A 14649-nucleotide genomic window follows, 5' to 3' on the forward strand; every position below is an offset into this window, starting at 1 on the left:
CTTACAAACACTCCAGGTTTTTGGCAGCTTAGTTTGAAGTGTATAGATCCATTTCTGCCATCAATGATGAACCTAGTGGGCCTTTTTTTTCCCCCAAATATACTGTGCTTTGATGGTGTCAGCGTTTATTTTTACACTTTTTTTTTTTTTTTTTGGTGAGGAAGATTAACCCTGAGCTAACATCCACCATCAGTCTTCTTCCTTTTGCTGAGGAAGATTGACCCTGAGCTAACATCTGTGCCTATCTTCCTCTATTTTATATGTGGGACACCTGCCACAGCCTGGCTTGATAAGCAGTATGTAGGTCCATGCCCAGGATCTGAACCTGCGAACCCCAGGCCACCGAAGCGGGCTGCACAAACTTAACCACTACACCACTGGGCAGGCCCCTATTTTTACATTTTTTATTATTGAAAATTTCAAACAAATAAAACTAGTAGAGAAAATAATATAATGAACCCCGAGCTTTAATACTTATCAGCTTAAAGCCAATCTTGTTTAATCTATATTCCACATACTGCTAGATTATTTTGAAGCAGATCTCAAAAATATTTCATCATCCTGGTGGTTCTTAACAAAAGAACTATTAACAAACTTCCTTGATCTCAGTGGGTATTTTCAAGAAAATTTTGATGACATATTTTAAGTGTAAATTTAAATTGTCATAGTTTATAAACTGCTACTGATCTTAAATTATTTTAACTTTTTATTTTCATTTACTAGCTTTCTTTTAAGTGCTAATATTTAATTTCAATTAACATGTTTATAAATAAAAATATATTTCCCAAAGTGTATAAAAGATGCAGTGTCATCTTATATCCTTTGTTTCGGGATAGCCAGTTGGTATCTACACAGCAGGAGTCTGAGCTGCCTGGCCGTAGTATTCAAATAGGTGAGACTGTTTTATAAGCCCTGTTTTGTTCCACTTTACTCAACCTCACAAATTAATTTCAGCTGCTCTTCACAGCCAAAGGAAGAGAAAATCCTGGATTGGACTCTCTCGTAAAAAGGAGGGAGGTGTATACTTCTCATCTTCTACTCACTCGAGAAGTCTTACCACCACCTTTAGATGATTTCTCAACCCCTTTCCCGAGAACAAATCATTCCGACTTTAAGGAGCTCATCAGCTCCGGGTTGGGGAAGAGGGAACGAGGCTCTCTAAGCCCTGTCTAATCACTCACCTCCTTATTTCCGACTGGTCAATTGGTCACAATTTCAGTAGGGTGACAGTATTTCAACAGTCTCATGGCATTCATTTTAATTGAAGGAGCTAACAAGCAGAAGTGACTATCGTTTGGAATTCTGCCTGTTAGAGAAAGAAAATGGAACATTTTCCACTCTCCATCTCAAAGTACAAAGCCTCACGTTAGCCAGAGTAAAGTGTCTAATGCTCACCCTTGGCCAAACTGTAATGCTTTATATGTCTGTGATGCAATTTGTGATTTCATTTGGCTATAAATTGTTGTGGTCTTTATTCTCCATCTTTTTCTCTTAGAAGGTGACATTGGTCTCTGCCAGTTAAAGCCACGGCATTGCTTAAAGCTCCTGGCACCAGGCAGCTCCCATAAGCTCCCTCGATCAGTCGGCTTCCTGATATTAAATAGAGAATGAGGCCCTACTCCGTCTCCACCCACCTGTTTCCACTTGCCTTCCCAACTCTAAGCCCTAAGCATTCCTTTCCAGTTTTTTCTGGTTCTTGGTCTCAGACATACCCATTTTCCCAGGAGCCTTCCAGCTCTTTTCCTCACAGATCCACGGCCTTTCTCACAAATCCTGTGCCTTTTGAAAAAATCATAATTGTTTTAGTTTGACCTTAGTCAGTTTACCTTGTGGCTTAGTTGTCTCATCTCTAAAAGAGGAACAAAAGTAACTTCACTGAGGACAATATACCAGTGAAGTGGGTATTTTTGCAGGGCCTATAGTAATAGTATATTTTTACCTAAATACTGAAATTGATATACTGTGACCAAAATATCCTATTAATAACTTTGTATAGCTTCACAATTACTGCTAATCCTAATTTTTAAAAACAAAATGTTAAAAATATTTCTTTAAAAATCTTAATTTTTAAATTCTATTTTAGTCCTTTCTGGATCAAAGTATTCTAGTCTCTTTCGAGTCTAGATTCTAGACTATTTTAGCTGAGGTAGAACCTGGAATCATGAACGTTCTATTCTTCAATTACTAAAAATATAACTTATGTAATAACAAGAACATATGTAAGGAATGTTTATTGATACAAAATCTCATATAACAACCAGCAACAAGAAAAGAATCGGGTTTGTCCTCTTCTTCCTTAGAAAGCAAGCCTTTAGAATCAGATTTCTTTTCTTTGCTCTGAGAACTTTATTCACATTGAAACAGCACAGGAATATTAAATAATAGTGAATGCTAACTTCTCCCAGAAAGTGACCATGTAATTTTCCTTTCCTCCTCTTCAGATGAATCCAAGGCAGTGGAGCCACATCTCTGAAAGTGCCAAAGACCTCGTACGTCGCATGCTGATGCTGGATCCAGCGGAAAGGATCACTGTTTATGAAGCACTGAATCACCCATGGCTTAAGGTACGTGAGCTCATTGGTGGCCATCTACTCTTCATTTGAACATCTCCAGTGACAGGAATGTATTGCTCTGCAAGGTGCCCCTTCCACCTTTTGTTTTTTCTGAGCATCTTTTCATTACAGTTTTGCTCATCTTCTTCACTATTTGCTCACATCCTCTGTAAACATCGGAGTGGAGCACATACCATTCGAATGACATTCAGCTGTCAGACAGAGGATACAAAAGTGGATTGAGACAGAATATATCGGGAAGGAAGGCACGTTTGTACTTTACCAACACATGTTCCGAAATGTGCAACATGAACAACTGAAATAGTACCGTGTTATAATAACAAATGAATGATCTTTATTTTGGACATGACTATCTGCTTTGTAGCACTATTTTTATTTCAATAGATGCTAGATATGGAGTCATTATTTTAGGAAAAAGGCAGATTTCCTAAATTCTTTTTATATCCCATCTTGTGAATGAGTATTAAGGAAAATGATAATTTGGGACTTCAATGAAACAGTATTATTTGATGAAGACATTATACAGTTCAATAATTCCAAGAAATTCTCACTTTACAGAGGAGAAAAGTAAGGCTCAGAGAAGTTAAGAATCTCGCCCCAAGTCACAGAAGCTCTCGGTGGGGGAACCAGGATTTTAGTTCATGCCACCACAACCCTTTCCTTTGTACACGAGCTCTAGCCCTTCATTTACTTAAAGATACCACTCCAGCAGTTTTCCCCGTCCTGCATCCTCAGTTTCCTATCTCTGTTAACTCGAACATGCTACAGTTTATTTTTATTATACATGCACACATACACACACCTTCTCCTGACCCTACAACCCCCTCCAGCTTCTACCCTATTCTCTGCTCCCCTTGATGGCAAACTCCTAGAAAGAGTTGTCTGTGCTCACTTTCTCCAGTTTCTCCCATCCCTTTCTCTTGAACCCACTCTCCTCAGGGTTGCAATCCTACCGACTCCACTAAAACAGCTCTTGCCAAGTCACTAATGACCTTCACATTGCTAAGTCCAGTGGTCAGATCTCAGGCCTTCTCCCTCTTGGCGTATCAGCAACAATTGACATCCGTCCTCCTGAAACACTGTCTTCTCGTGGCGTCAGGATGCTCATTCTCCTGGTTTCCCTTTTATCTCTCTGGCTGCTCCTTCTCAGATCGTGCTGATCCTTCCTCCTCTCCCCCCACCCACCTCTTCACAATGGCACCCCATAGACCTCCATCCTTGCTTCTCTTTCTCTGTCTACACTCAGGCCCTTGGAGACCCATCTAGTTTTATTTTTTTTATTTTATTTTTGAGGAAGATTAGCCCTGAGCTAACTACTGCCAGTCCTCCTCTTTTTGCTGAGGGAGCCTGGCCCTGAGCTAACATCGTGCCCATCTTCCTCTACTTTATATGTGGGACGCCTACCACAGCATGGCGTGCCAAGTGGTGCCATGTGCGCACCCGGGATCCGAACCGGCGAACCCCGGGCCACCGAGAAGTGGAATGTGCAAACTTAACCGCTGCACCACCAGGCCGACCCCCCCATCTAGTTTTAAAGGCTTTAAATGCTATCTGTCCACCAATGACTCCTGAATTTATACCTTCAGGCCAGGCCTCTCCTCTGAGGTATTCTTTCTTAATCCAGTATATAATTTTGCTCCCTGATACCGCTCTGATGTCACCCCTTACTATTCTCCTCTTACTCTGTTCTCCTCCTGTTGGCCACCTTGCTGTTCCTCACGCAGCAGGCACGTTCTCCCTTCAGCACCTCTATGTTAGTCGTGCCCGTCCCTAGAGTACTCTTCCCCTAGGTATCTTCATGGCGTACTCCCTGCCCACTCAATTTAAAATCTGGGAGAAGGAATGCCCCCTGCCGCCGGTATTCCTCTCCCCCTTCCCCACCTTAGTTTTCTCCATAGCATTTGTCACCATAAGTGTACTTATACTTATTTATTTGTTGTCTGTCTACCCCAATAAAATACAAGCTGCATAAGAGTGTGAACTTTTAGCTATTGGTTCACTTCCGTCTAGCACCCTAGAAAGTTTCTGGCATATAGTAGGTGCTCAATAAATATTAACGATTGACTGAATGAACGAATGAATTATACCATGCTACTTCCCCAAAGATTATGCAAAACAGTAAGATATATTAAAATGTAGATTAATAATGTATCTTATTGACAGTGACATGGAATAATAATATTACAGAACAATTTTGAGATTCCAATGAATCTTGATTCTCCTTAAGAATATTATTTCTCAAATCTGCATTCAACCCTCTGATACTCAGTTCTAATTATTTTTGACTAGAAATATTCAGTCCTAGTTATTCCTGATGTCCCCCAGAAAAGAGTAGGTAAATAGTTCTTAGATGCTTTCTTAGTATTTTTTTCTCCCAGAAATGAACAGTGTAGGGGGGACTTCTGTCTCTCCTTTACTTTTCTTAGCTTCACCATAATGGGGATCTTTTGTTCATTAGAAGCTAGCTTAAATGCCAAATAACAATGAAAATGGCAGCCACATTAGTCATTTCTAAGATCCTTTAGAAAATTTGGCTTTTATTATCATGCTTGTCTTGGCTAATAACATATTTATTTTTGGAAACCCTTGTCCCTGCGATGATTGTAGTTCTCATTCTAAATATATGAGCTTAATAAATAATAGATTTCTGGCACCAGAAAGACAAAAGACAAAAAATGTCAGTAACTTAAATGAGAAAGTTCCAGAAGGCTGTTTGAGCTCAGTGCCATGTACCATGTCTGAACTACAGTTTACCTTCACTGCTTGTGTGTCATCTGAAGATGGAAGAATTCAATGAGAATGTTATCTAGCTGATGAGAACAGGCCTGTTATATTAAATACTTACCCATGTATACTTGTACATCATTGCTGTGGATGTAAGTGGTGTTAACTTAGTAAGGGCTATGGTTTAAACATAAAAAACTCCTGAATAACTGCAAAGTGAAGAAATAAGATGATGAAAATCCTTGTAATGAAGAGTACCCAAAGTCGTAATGCATTGCTTTATGTCAAAAAAAAAAACCCAAGAATTATTTCTTGCTAAAACCACAAAAAAAGTCCTAGTTAATCATTTCATATCAAAAAAGAATGAGTAAATACGCCAAGTAATATGTGAATGTCTTCTGATTGTTAAATCAAACCTGTTTAACACCTTTATCTATCTAAATTAGTGATATTTGCTGTGAATATTTATTTCAGCAAAATAAGACCAGCTGAAATTGTGCTTTCTTCATAGACAATTTAGCTCTTTTCACACCCTTTGTAGCCTTAATATGTAGACCCTAAAGTATATTGGCTGTAATAAAATATGACAAGACTATTTCGGTCAGGCTAATCAATTTGAATTTTGGAAAAGTCAGTCAACACATCAATTAAATGTATATTCAGCATCTAGTGTGCACAAGGGATGATGGATCAAGTTCTTCATTAAAGTGCAGGGCATGTTGCTGTGGAAAGTTTTCTGAATTCATATCACATTACTATTCATTTCAGGTTGGACTATTTAATCCATAAAAACATTATTTTTATTCTTTTGTTTCATTTATAATGCCTTGGGTTTTGTTATTGTTTACTTGTTTTCTGGTAAGAGAGACTTTAATAGACTTGTTTTTTAATCTTGTGATTTTATCCACTTAGAAAATATCAGAAATCATAATTTTAAGCATGATTTTATTAAAAACCAAGTATTTTTTGGTTGTGTCCTTATCTTCTGTATCCTCTCCACTTCACCTTTGTGAGTGTTGGTCGGAAAAGGTGTCCACTAGAAATAAGAGTTCACAGTAGGCTACGTACTAAACTTCTTGATCTGGTAGAGAGAGAACGGCGTAGTCAGGCTATGAACTGGATTTTCAAGTGCCACTAATATAAAGACACAGAAAGATAACCTCAGAGAAGTCACACGTGGGAAGCATCACAGACGAGTACAGAGCTGTAGGCTCGGAAGGACTGATGAGGAGCGTGAGCCATCACTGCAGGCTGGAGCCCCAGGGAGGGCTGCGCATGTTAGTGGGACTAAAGGGGGTCAGGTGCTCCACGTGGGACGTGCAGGGGAGCACAGGCAAAGCATTACAAAGTGCTCAGGGCAGACGGGGGCAGGCAGCAAACTGGTGTAACACAAAGGTCAGCTATCTGGAGGATTGTAGCACTAGTACACTGGAAAATCTGGTTTGAGGAAAGAATACATATAGTCTAGAATGCCACATTGAGTCCTTTAGATACTAAAGCGTAAGAGTGAAAAGCTACTGTAAGTTTTTGAGCAAGGATACAGCACAAGCGGCATGCTCATATAATTCCTTCAGACACTGTGTGCAGGTGGGTTGCCTGTCAGGAGGCAAGTAGTGGAGGCCAAGAGATCCTACAGAGCGATCGCTGTCCAGTCAGGAGGTGAGAGGGGCCTGGACCAGGGACTAAAAGTGGAAGTGGGAAAGAAGTACCCAGACTGAGAGATTTTAACAAAGGAAAATGAGTGGGGCTCAGTGAGTGATTTGGGGTATTTGGAATTAGGAAGCCTATGGGAGGGTTAAACATGTAGACCGGAAGTGATTTATTTTAAATTTTTTATTTTGAAATAATTTTAGACTCACATAGAAGTAGCAAAAATAGTACAGATAGTTCCCGTGTACACTTCACCATTCTTCTCTCCAATGATAACATCTTATATAACCATAACACAATTGTCAAAACTAGGAAATCGACATTGGAACACTACTATTAACTAAACTACAGGCCTTATTCGAATTGCCCTAGTTTTTATATGTATTCCTTTTTTTTTTTTTTTTTTTGGTGTATAGTTCTATGAAATTTTTTTTTTTTTTTGAGGAAGATTAGCCCTGAGCTAACATCTGCTGCCGATCCTCCTCTTTCTGCTGAGGAAGACTGGCCCTGAGCTAACATCCATGCCCATCTTCCTCTACTTTATGCATGGGACACCTACCACAGCATGGCTTTTGCCAAGCAGTGCCATGTCCGCGCCCGGGATCCGAACGGGTGAACCCCAGCCACCGAGATGCGGAACGTGCGCACTTAACCACTGCACCACCAGACCGACCCACCAGTTTCATTTTCAATGGCTTGCAGTACTCATCTGGTCAGCCCCACTTGTGTGCTACCTCATTCGAAACCTGAGGAGGTATTCCATGCCGTAGTTTAGTCTCACAGCTCTTGCTGTGTTGATTCTGGTTGGTTTTACACTTGAGTGTGTTGGGAGTGTGCCAAGGACTTCATATAGAGATTTAAAGACTCCTTCCCCAGTTCCCTTCTCTTTGTAATCCTGCCCCTGCTCTCTGCGGGGGTGGGGCCCCACCTGCTTGCTGCTGTTTGCGTAAGGCAGGGCTGGGATGGTAGAAAGAGCTCTGAGGGGGAGGAACTTGGCTTCTTTCATGGTGTTCCCCTGGAGTAGCATGGGTACAGTCAAAAGGGTTCTGTGCTGCAGAGCCAACCTCTTCTCAGTCCTTGGCTAAAAAGAGGAGGCGTTTCTTGGGAGTCCATTTGTCTGCGCTCCTTGTCCTTGGAGTTTCCAGGTTGCGGGCGGCTCTCACAGCCAGGCCAGGATATGGTAGGAGGCAAAAAAATTCCCAGCAATATTACCACAGGATCGCCCCCCAAGTCCTGGGACTCCCTCCCCAGTCGGCCTTTTCTCCAGGTTTCAGAGCCTTCTGTTAGTTGCTTTCACTTTTGAATCATCAATTGTCTTGTTATCAAGAACTCTAGAAAAGTAGACTTTGGAAAAAGAAGTATCTATTCTATAGAATATGGAATGCTTTAAAAAGCAGCTCCAATGCCCATTTCTTGCTCTGGAAACCAGGCATGCCATGCATCTTTCAAGCCACTTTCTCCAGGCCCTTCTCTCTCACATACATTAGGTGTCAGCCAGAGGGTTGATCTCACTTCTGAGGAAGGGAATGAAGACCCTTCAAAGAAAAAAAATAGTGGAAAATTTTTCTGTCACATATACCTAAAATGTTAAGCAATTTCATTTTAAGCAAAATTCAGTTAGATTTTAGCCTCAATTCGGTAGTAGTAATAATGAAAGAGAGACTCCCTACTAGCACTGTCCAATAAGAGCTTTCTGCCATGCTGACAGTATTTTATATCTGCAGTGGCCGGTACAGTAACCACTAGCCACAAGTTGGCTATTTAGCACTTGAAATATGTCTAGTACAACTGAAAATCTGAGTTTTTAATTATATTTAATTTTAATTTTAGTAGTCTTATTTAGTGGCGACTATACTAGACAGAGCAGCCTTAGACTCTTCATTCAAAAATACTCTGTGATGGGGCGGCCCCATGGCCGAGTGGTTAAGTTCGTGCACTCCACCTTCAGCAGCCCAGGGTTTCACCGGTTTGGATTCTGGATGCAGACATGGCACCGCTCATCAGGCCATGCTGAGGCGGCGTCCCACATAGCACAGCCGGAGGCACTCACAACTAGAATATACAACTATGTACCAGGGGGCTTTGGGGAGAAGAAGAAGAAGAAAAGGAAGATTGGCAACAGATGTTAGCTCAGGTGCCAATCTTAAAAAAAAAAAAATGCTGTCTCTTGGTTCACCCTTTTTGGAAACAGTTAGAAATGGGTCACAGGTTTGGTCCTCTGTGATTTTCACTAGGTTTTATTTTTACCTTTTTCCTTACATGATAGGAACACGTTTTCAGTTGGAAAAATAACAAAGCTTATTTAGAAAGCTATTTGTTGATACACACGCACACACACTCACTTACAAGAGCTCCTAAATTATTTTACGTCAGAGGTTTCTACATCTTGACTATTAAGAGTGATTATTAAAACTAATCATGTACCTATCCAGCACCTCATTTAATCTCCACAACGAGCCTGTAAGATTAGTTTTTGAAAAGAAACAACTGAGACTGAGAGAACGTAAGGTCATACAGCTAGTACCTAAATGACTCAGAACTTTAACAGAAGTCTTCCTGACGACCCGGACCACTGTCTTCCTGCTGTACCATGCAGTTTCTTTTTGTTTGGGGTTTTTTCTTCTTGTTTTTAAGACCCTTCCTGTGTTTTTTTTCCTATATTCTATCATGATGCAAAACAATTTTTATCCAAAAAATAATGCAAAGGCAATTTCGATGTTTCTTTTTCAGTATATGTTAAACATCAAACATAACAGAATTAAAATTTGTAATCCACAAACAGTAATAGCACTCCATTAAAAGATTCCATTGCTCATTCTTAAATAGTAATTTTGTCCTTCTCTCTGCTGGTTAATTATTTGACAAATTCTTATGTCTTCTGTATCGGTGAACCTGTTTTTGCTCAATGCAGGAAAAGGAGGTTGTCACTAAAGATAATGAAATTATTTCCAAGATATTTAATATATGGAGAGATGAAAACTGGAGTCATTTTGACATCAAGTGCTGTATGTGTACTTGAGAAAAATATTTTGCTCTCCAGTAGAACTCTTGTCACTTTTAGTCATTAATATAGAAAATAAATTTTAAAGTGTTTGTATTCATTCCTTAGGAATTTTCACTGATAAAATAAAGGTGAAATTTTTCAGAACTAACTGCAAAATCCTACATTTAAATTCAAAAATAGGGGCTGGTCCCGTGGCCAAGTGGTTAAGTTCGCGCCCTCTGCTGAGGCGGCCTGGGGTTTCGCTGGTTCGGATCCTGGGCGCGGACATGGCACTGCTCTTCAGGCCATTGAGGTGGCGTCCCACATGCCACAACTAAAAGGACCTGCAACTAGGATGTACAACTATGTTCCAGGGGGATTTGGGGAGATAAAGCAGAAAATAAATAAATAAATAAATAAATAAATTCAAAAATAAACTGTGTAAGTACGTAATACCAAAATATTGATTTTATTGATTTTGGAGGAGGAGGACATAGACGTTTTTTATATATCAACCTTGTGTATATATAAAAATGCAAATAAATTAGTTAAGAAATGCTTAAAATTTTCTTCACATTCAGAGTCTAACCCTTCTGAATTAGTGTTCATATTTTTCTGCACAGCATTATCCTGTGTTGATGATGAAACATTTCTTACAAATGCTACACTATTGGCTCCAGGTTTTCTTCCAAGATGTTGCCACCCATTCTAAAAGGTTTAATGTGCCAAGAATACTTGGCATGTACTAACAGGCAATGCCTTCTTACATAAAAGATTTTATGATTTTAGAAGTGGCTCACATACAAATAGGAATTTTAGTTACAAAATAATAATAATAAGGAGGAAGAAGAGGAGAGGAGGAAGCAGTGGTGATGATGATGATGATGACCTTGAACTTTACTTATAAATACTACATAGTATCCAGATCAAGGGAAGTAAGAGGTCTACTTCATACTAATTAATCCTCATCTGGTATAATGCATCTCATTTTCTCAACTATATAATGGGATAGTAATGATATGTACCTCCTAGGATTGTTGTGAGGAATAAATAATATAAACATGTAAAGCACTAGAACAGTGCCTGGCACATAACAAGCCCTCAGTAAATGCTAGCTATGATGATGACAATTATGTCCAGTTTGAACCATGACACTTTGATATAACTAATGTGTGGTATTGCCTCTGCTATCTTAGATAGTTGTTTTAAAGAATAAATGGGATAATGCCTATGAAAGTCCCAGATTCAGTGCCTGGGACATAGTTAAGTATTAACTTAATACTTAACACCTTCTAAATTTTTATGCTCCCCCCCCAAAATTATATTTTCAGCCCAGACTTCTCTCCGAACTCCAGGCTTGTATGTCTGAGTACCTACTTGAATCTCAGCTTGAACTTTAGATATCTCAAGCATAACATAGCCAAAACTAAAGTCCTGATCCCCTCCCCATCTTACCCCCTCAAAAAAATCTGTCTGCAGTCTTCCCCAACTCAGTTGGTGTCAGACTTCTAGTCGTTCACACTGAAAACCTTGGTGTCATCCTTGACTCCTCTCTTTTTCTCACACCCCACATCCAGTCTGTCAGAAAATTCTCTTCTCTCTACCTTCAAAATATGTTCAGAATTAAGAACTTCTGGTCTTTGAAAGAGACTGTTAAGAGAATGAAAAGACAAGCCACAAAATGGGAATAAATATTTGCAAATTATCTGTTAAAGGATTTATATTCAGAATTCTCAAGACTCAATGATAAAAAAACACACAGCCCAATTTAAAACGGGAAAAGATTTGAACAGCCACTTCAACAATAAAGATATATAGATGGCAAATCAACATCATTAGTCATAAAGGAAATACAAATTAACACCACCGTGAGATACCTATACACACATATGTCAGAATGGCCGGACTCATGAAGACTAACGGAACCAAGTGTTGATGAGGCTGTAGCACGGCTGGAACTCATGCAGTGCTGTGCGAGTGTAAAATGATGCAACTGCTTTGAAACCAGTTTGCCAGTTTCTGAAAAAGTTAAACACACTCCTGTAATATGACCCAGCCATTCTACTCCTAAGTATTTAAGAGAAATGAAACATATGTCCATACAAAAACTTGTACAGTAATGTTCATAGTAGCTTTATACGTGATAGACAGAAATTTGAAACAACCCAGGGTCTGTCAACAGGTGAATGGATAAACAAATTATGGTATATTCATACAATGGAGTACCACTCAGCAATAAAAAGGACTGAACTATTGATACCCGCGAGAACATGTGTCAACTTCAAAATCTTTATGTTGAGTGTAAGAAGCTGGACAATAATGAGTACATACAGTATGATTTCATTTACATAAAATTCTAGAAAATGCAAACTACTCTATAGTGACAGAAAGTAGATCAGTGGTTGCCTCGGGAGGGGGATGACAAAGGGGCATGAGGAAATTTTTGAGAGTGATGGATATGTTCATTATCTTGATTGCGGTGATGGTTTCACGGTTGTATACAGATGTCAAAACTTATCAGATTGTACATTTTAAGTGTGCAGTTTATTGTATGCTAGTTATATCTCAGTAAAACTTTTTGGGGAAAACAAAATATATTGCGAGGCTCTCTCCCTTTCACCCTTTTTGTTGTTTGCATCTGGTTTCGTCCACCAGCATCTCTTCCCTCCTGACTGGTCTCCCTGCCTGTGTCAAACCTCTCCGCCTTCCAATCTGCTCTCAGCACAACAACCAGAGTGTTCCTTTAAAGTTGTCAGATCCTGTCCCTCCAGCTCAAAACCCCCAAGTTGCTCCCTCTGCCACTCAGAATAAAAGCCAAAGGCCCTTTATGGCCTACCCCAGCCTTGTCACCTCTCTGATCTGATTTACTGTTTACTCCACACACATGGGTCTCCTTGCTAGTTCCTGAAAATTCCAGGCACGCTCCCTCCTTTTGGGCCTTTACACTGGTTGTTCTCTCTGCCTAGACCACTCACTCCCTCACCTCTTTTGGATGTCACCTTCTCAACTGGGGCTACTTTGACCGCCCTATTTTAAATTGCAATGTACTCAATCTCTCTTACTCTCCTGCACTTTTTGTTTCATTGCTTTATTTAGCACTCCATAGCACTTTTAACATACTTTATAATTTACGTATTTTGTATTTTCTTATCTTCTCCCACTACAGTATAAGCTACACGAGGACCTGAATCTTTGTTGGTTTTGTTTGCTTGTGTAGCCCAAGTGCACAGAACAATGCCTGGCACATGGTAGGCTCTCCAGAAATATTTCTGAAGTGAATACTTATAGCAGACAAATCTTAAAGATACATTGACAAATTAGAGTAGAACCAAAGGTGGGGAATAAGAAAAATAACAAGAGGTTTGAAATATACTTGAAGAATGGGTGAGGCAACTGGAGACATGATCGTAGAGAAGCATAGATTTAGTGGAAGTGTGATTCCCCTCTTAACGACTGAAGGCTTATTATATGGAAGAGGTAGTATGTGTGCTCTTTGATGCCCCAGAAGACAGCTAGCCCAAACAAGCCAGATAGGGGCCCAGGCTAGGTACGAACTTTTTCATTTTCTTAAAATTATAATGGGTTGCCATAAAGTAATGATCTCCTACTGGATGAAGTCAAAGAGAGTGATCATCCATCAGGGATTGAAGGGGATCCCACATGGGAAATATGGGAATTAGGTTTGAATTGAACTAGATGACCTCCAAAAGTTTGTTCTAGTTTGAAGATACTGTGATATCTTTAAATCCAGTTATTCCTGACAACTAAGAATGCTCAATCAGTTGTGGAGTTAATATTTCAAATGTTCATTTTACCTGACAAGATCACGTCAAAGATAACTTCATACTTTCGAAATAATTATGATTAATTATTTTAGCCACATACCCAAATATCTGAAAATTACATGACCTATTATTTCAGCCCTTTATCATTGCTGAATATAAAATATTATTTCCTATCAGTTTTGACCTTCATATCCCTCATTTGAGAATGTTTACCAGTATCATGGAATAAAATCTCCAGTCTCCTAGAATTCCATGTAAGTTTCACATTTAAGAATTTGGGCTTTATTTAAAGTTTGCTTTAGATTAAGCTTTTTCACGTTTTTAAAAATTTTTTTGCTGAGGAAGATTCACCCTGAGCTACCATCTGTTGCCAATCTTCCTCTATTCTTTTTTTCCTTCCCCAAACCCCTAGTACATATTTGTATATTCTAGTTGTAAGTCCTTCTAATTCTTCTACATTAGCTGCCACGACAGCATGGCTACTGACATGGGTGGTGTGATTTGGCACCTGGGAACTGAACCCGGGCCACTGAAGCAGAGCACACCAAACTTAACCACTAGGCCACAGGGGGTGGCCCGCTTCTTCACTTTTTTAAAGGGTTGTATATGTTCATTATCTTTCTTCTTTTATAGGAACGGGATCGTTATGCCTACAAGATTCATCTTCCAGAAACAGTAGAGCAACTGAGGAAATTCAATGCAAGGAGGAAACTAAAGGTAAATTAAAGAAATCAGCAAAAAGCCAGACAGATGCAGTTGATGATAATGTTTTTATTCTGTTTCGGTACCCATAAATATATCCTAGTGTTGGCCATTGTTTTTCTTTTAGCTAAATTTTCACTTCCAAAAATTACTACCATTTCAATAAGATTTTGGTTTTTTAAATCATTTAAGGTAGTATCTAAGTATGAATCTAAGTAATAAGTTATAATAA

At 39.3% G+C, this 14649-nt stretch overlaps 1 protein-coding gene across 4 annotated transcripts in view; it reads left to right on the top strand.

Moving 5' to 3' along the window:
• CASK (calcium/calmodulin dependent serine protein kinase) overlaps window positions 1–14649 on the top strand; it is a 368709-nt gene that overhangs the window by 245282 nt on the left and 108778 nt on the right. For all 4 annotated transcript variants that reach the window (XM_046673193.1, XM_046673194.1, XM_046673195.1 and 1 more), the window contains exons 8-9: window positions 2442–2564; window positions 14349–14432. In XM_046673193.1, coding sequence (XP_046529149.1) covers window positions 2442–2564; window positions 14349–14432 — 207 coding nt within the window. The remainder of the gene's footprint in view (window positions 1–2441; window positions 2565–14348; window positions 14433–14649) is intronic.

The sequence above is a fragment of the Equus quagga genome, chromosome 10 (assembly GCF_021613505.1).
Source record: "Equus quagga isolate Etosha38 chromosome 10, UCLA_HA_Equagga_1.0, whole genome shotgun sequence".
Lineage (NCBI taxonomy): Eukaryota > Metazoa > Chordata > Mammalia > Perissodactyla > Equidae > Equus > Equus quagga.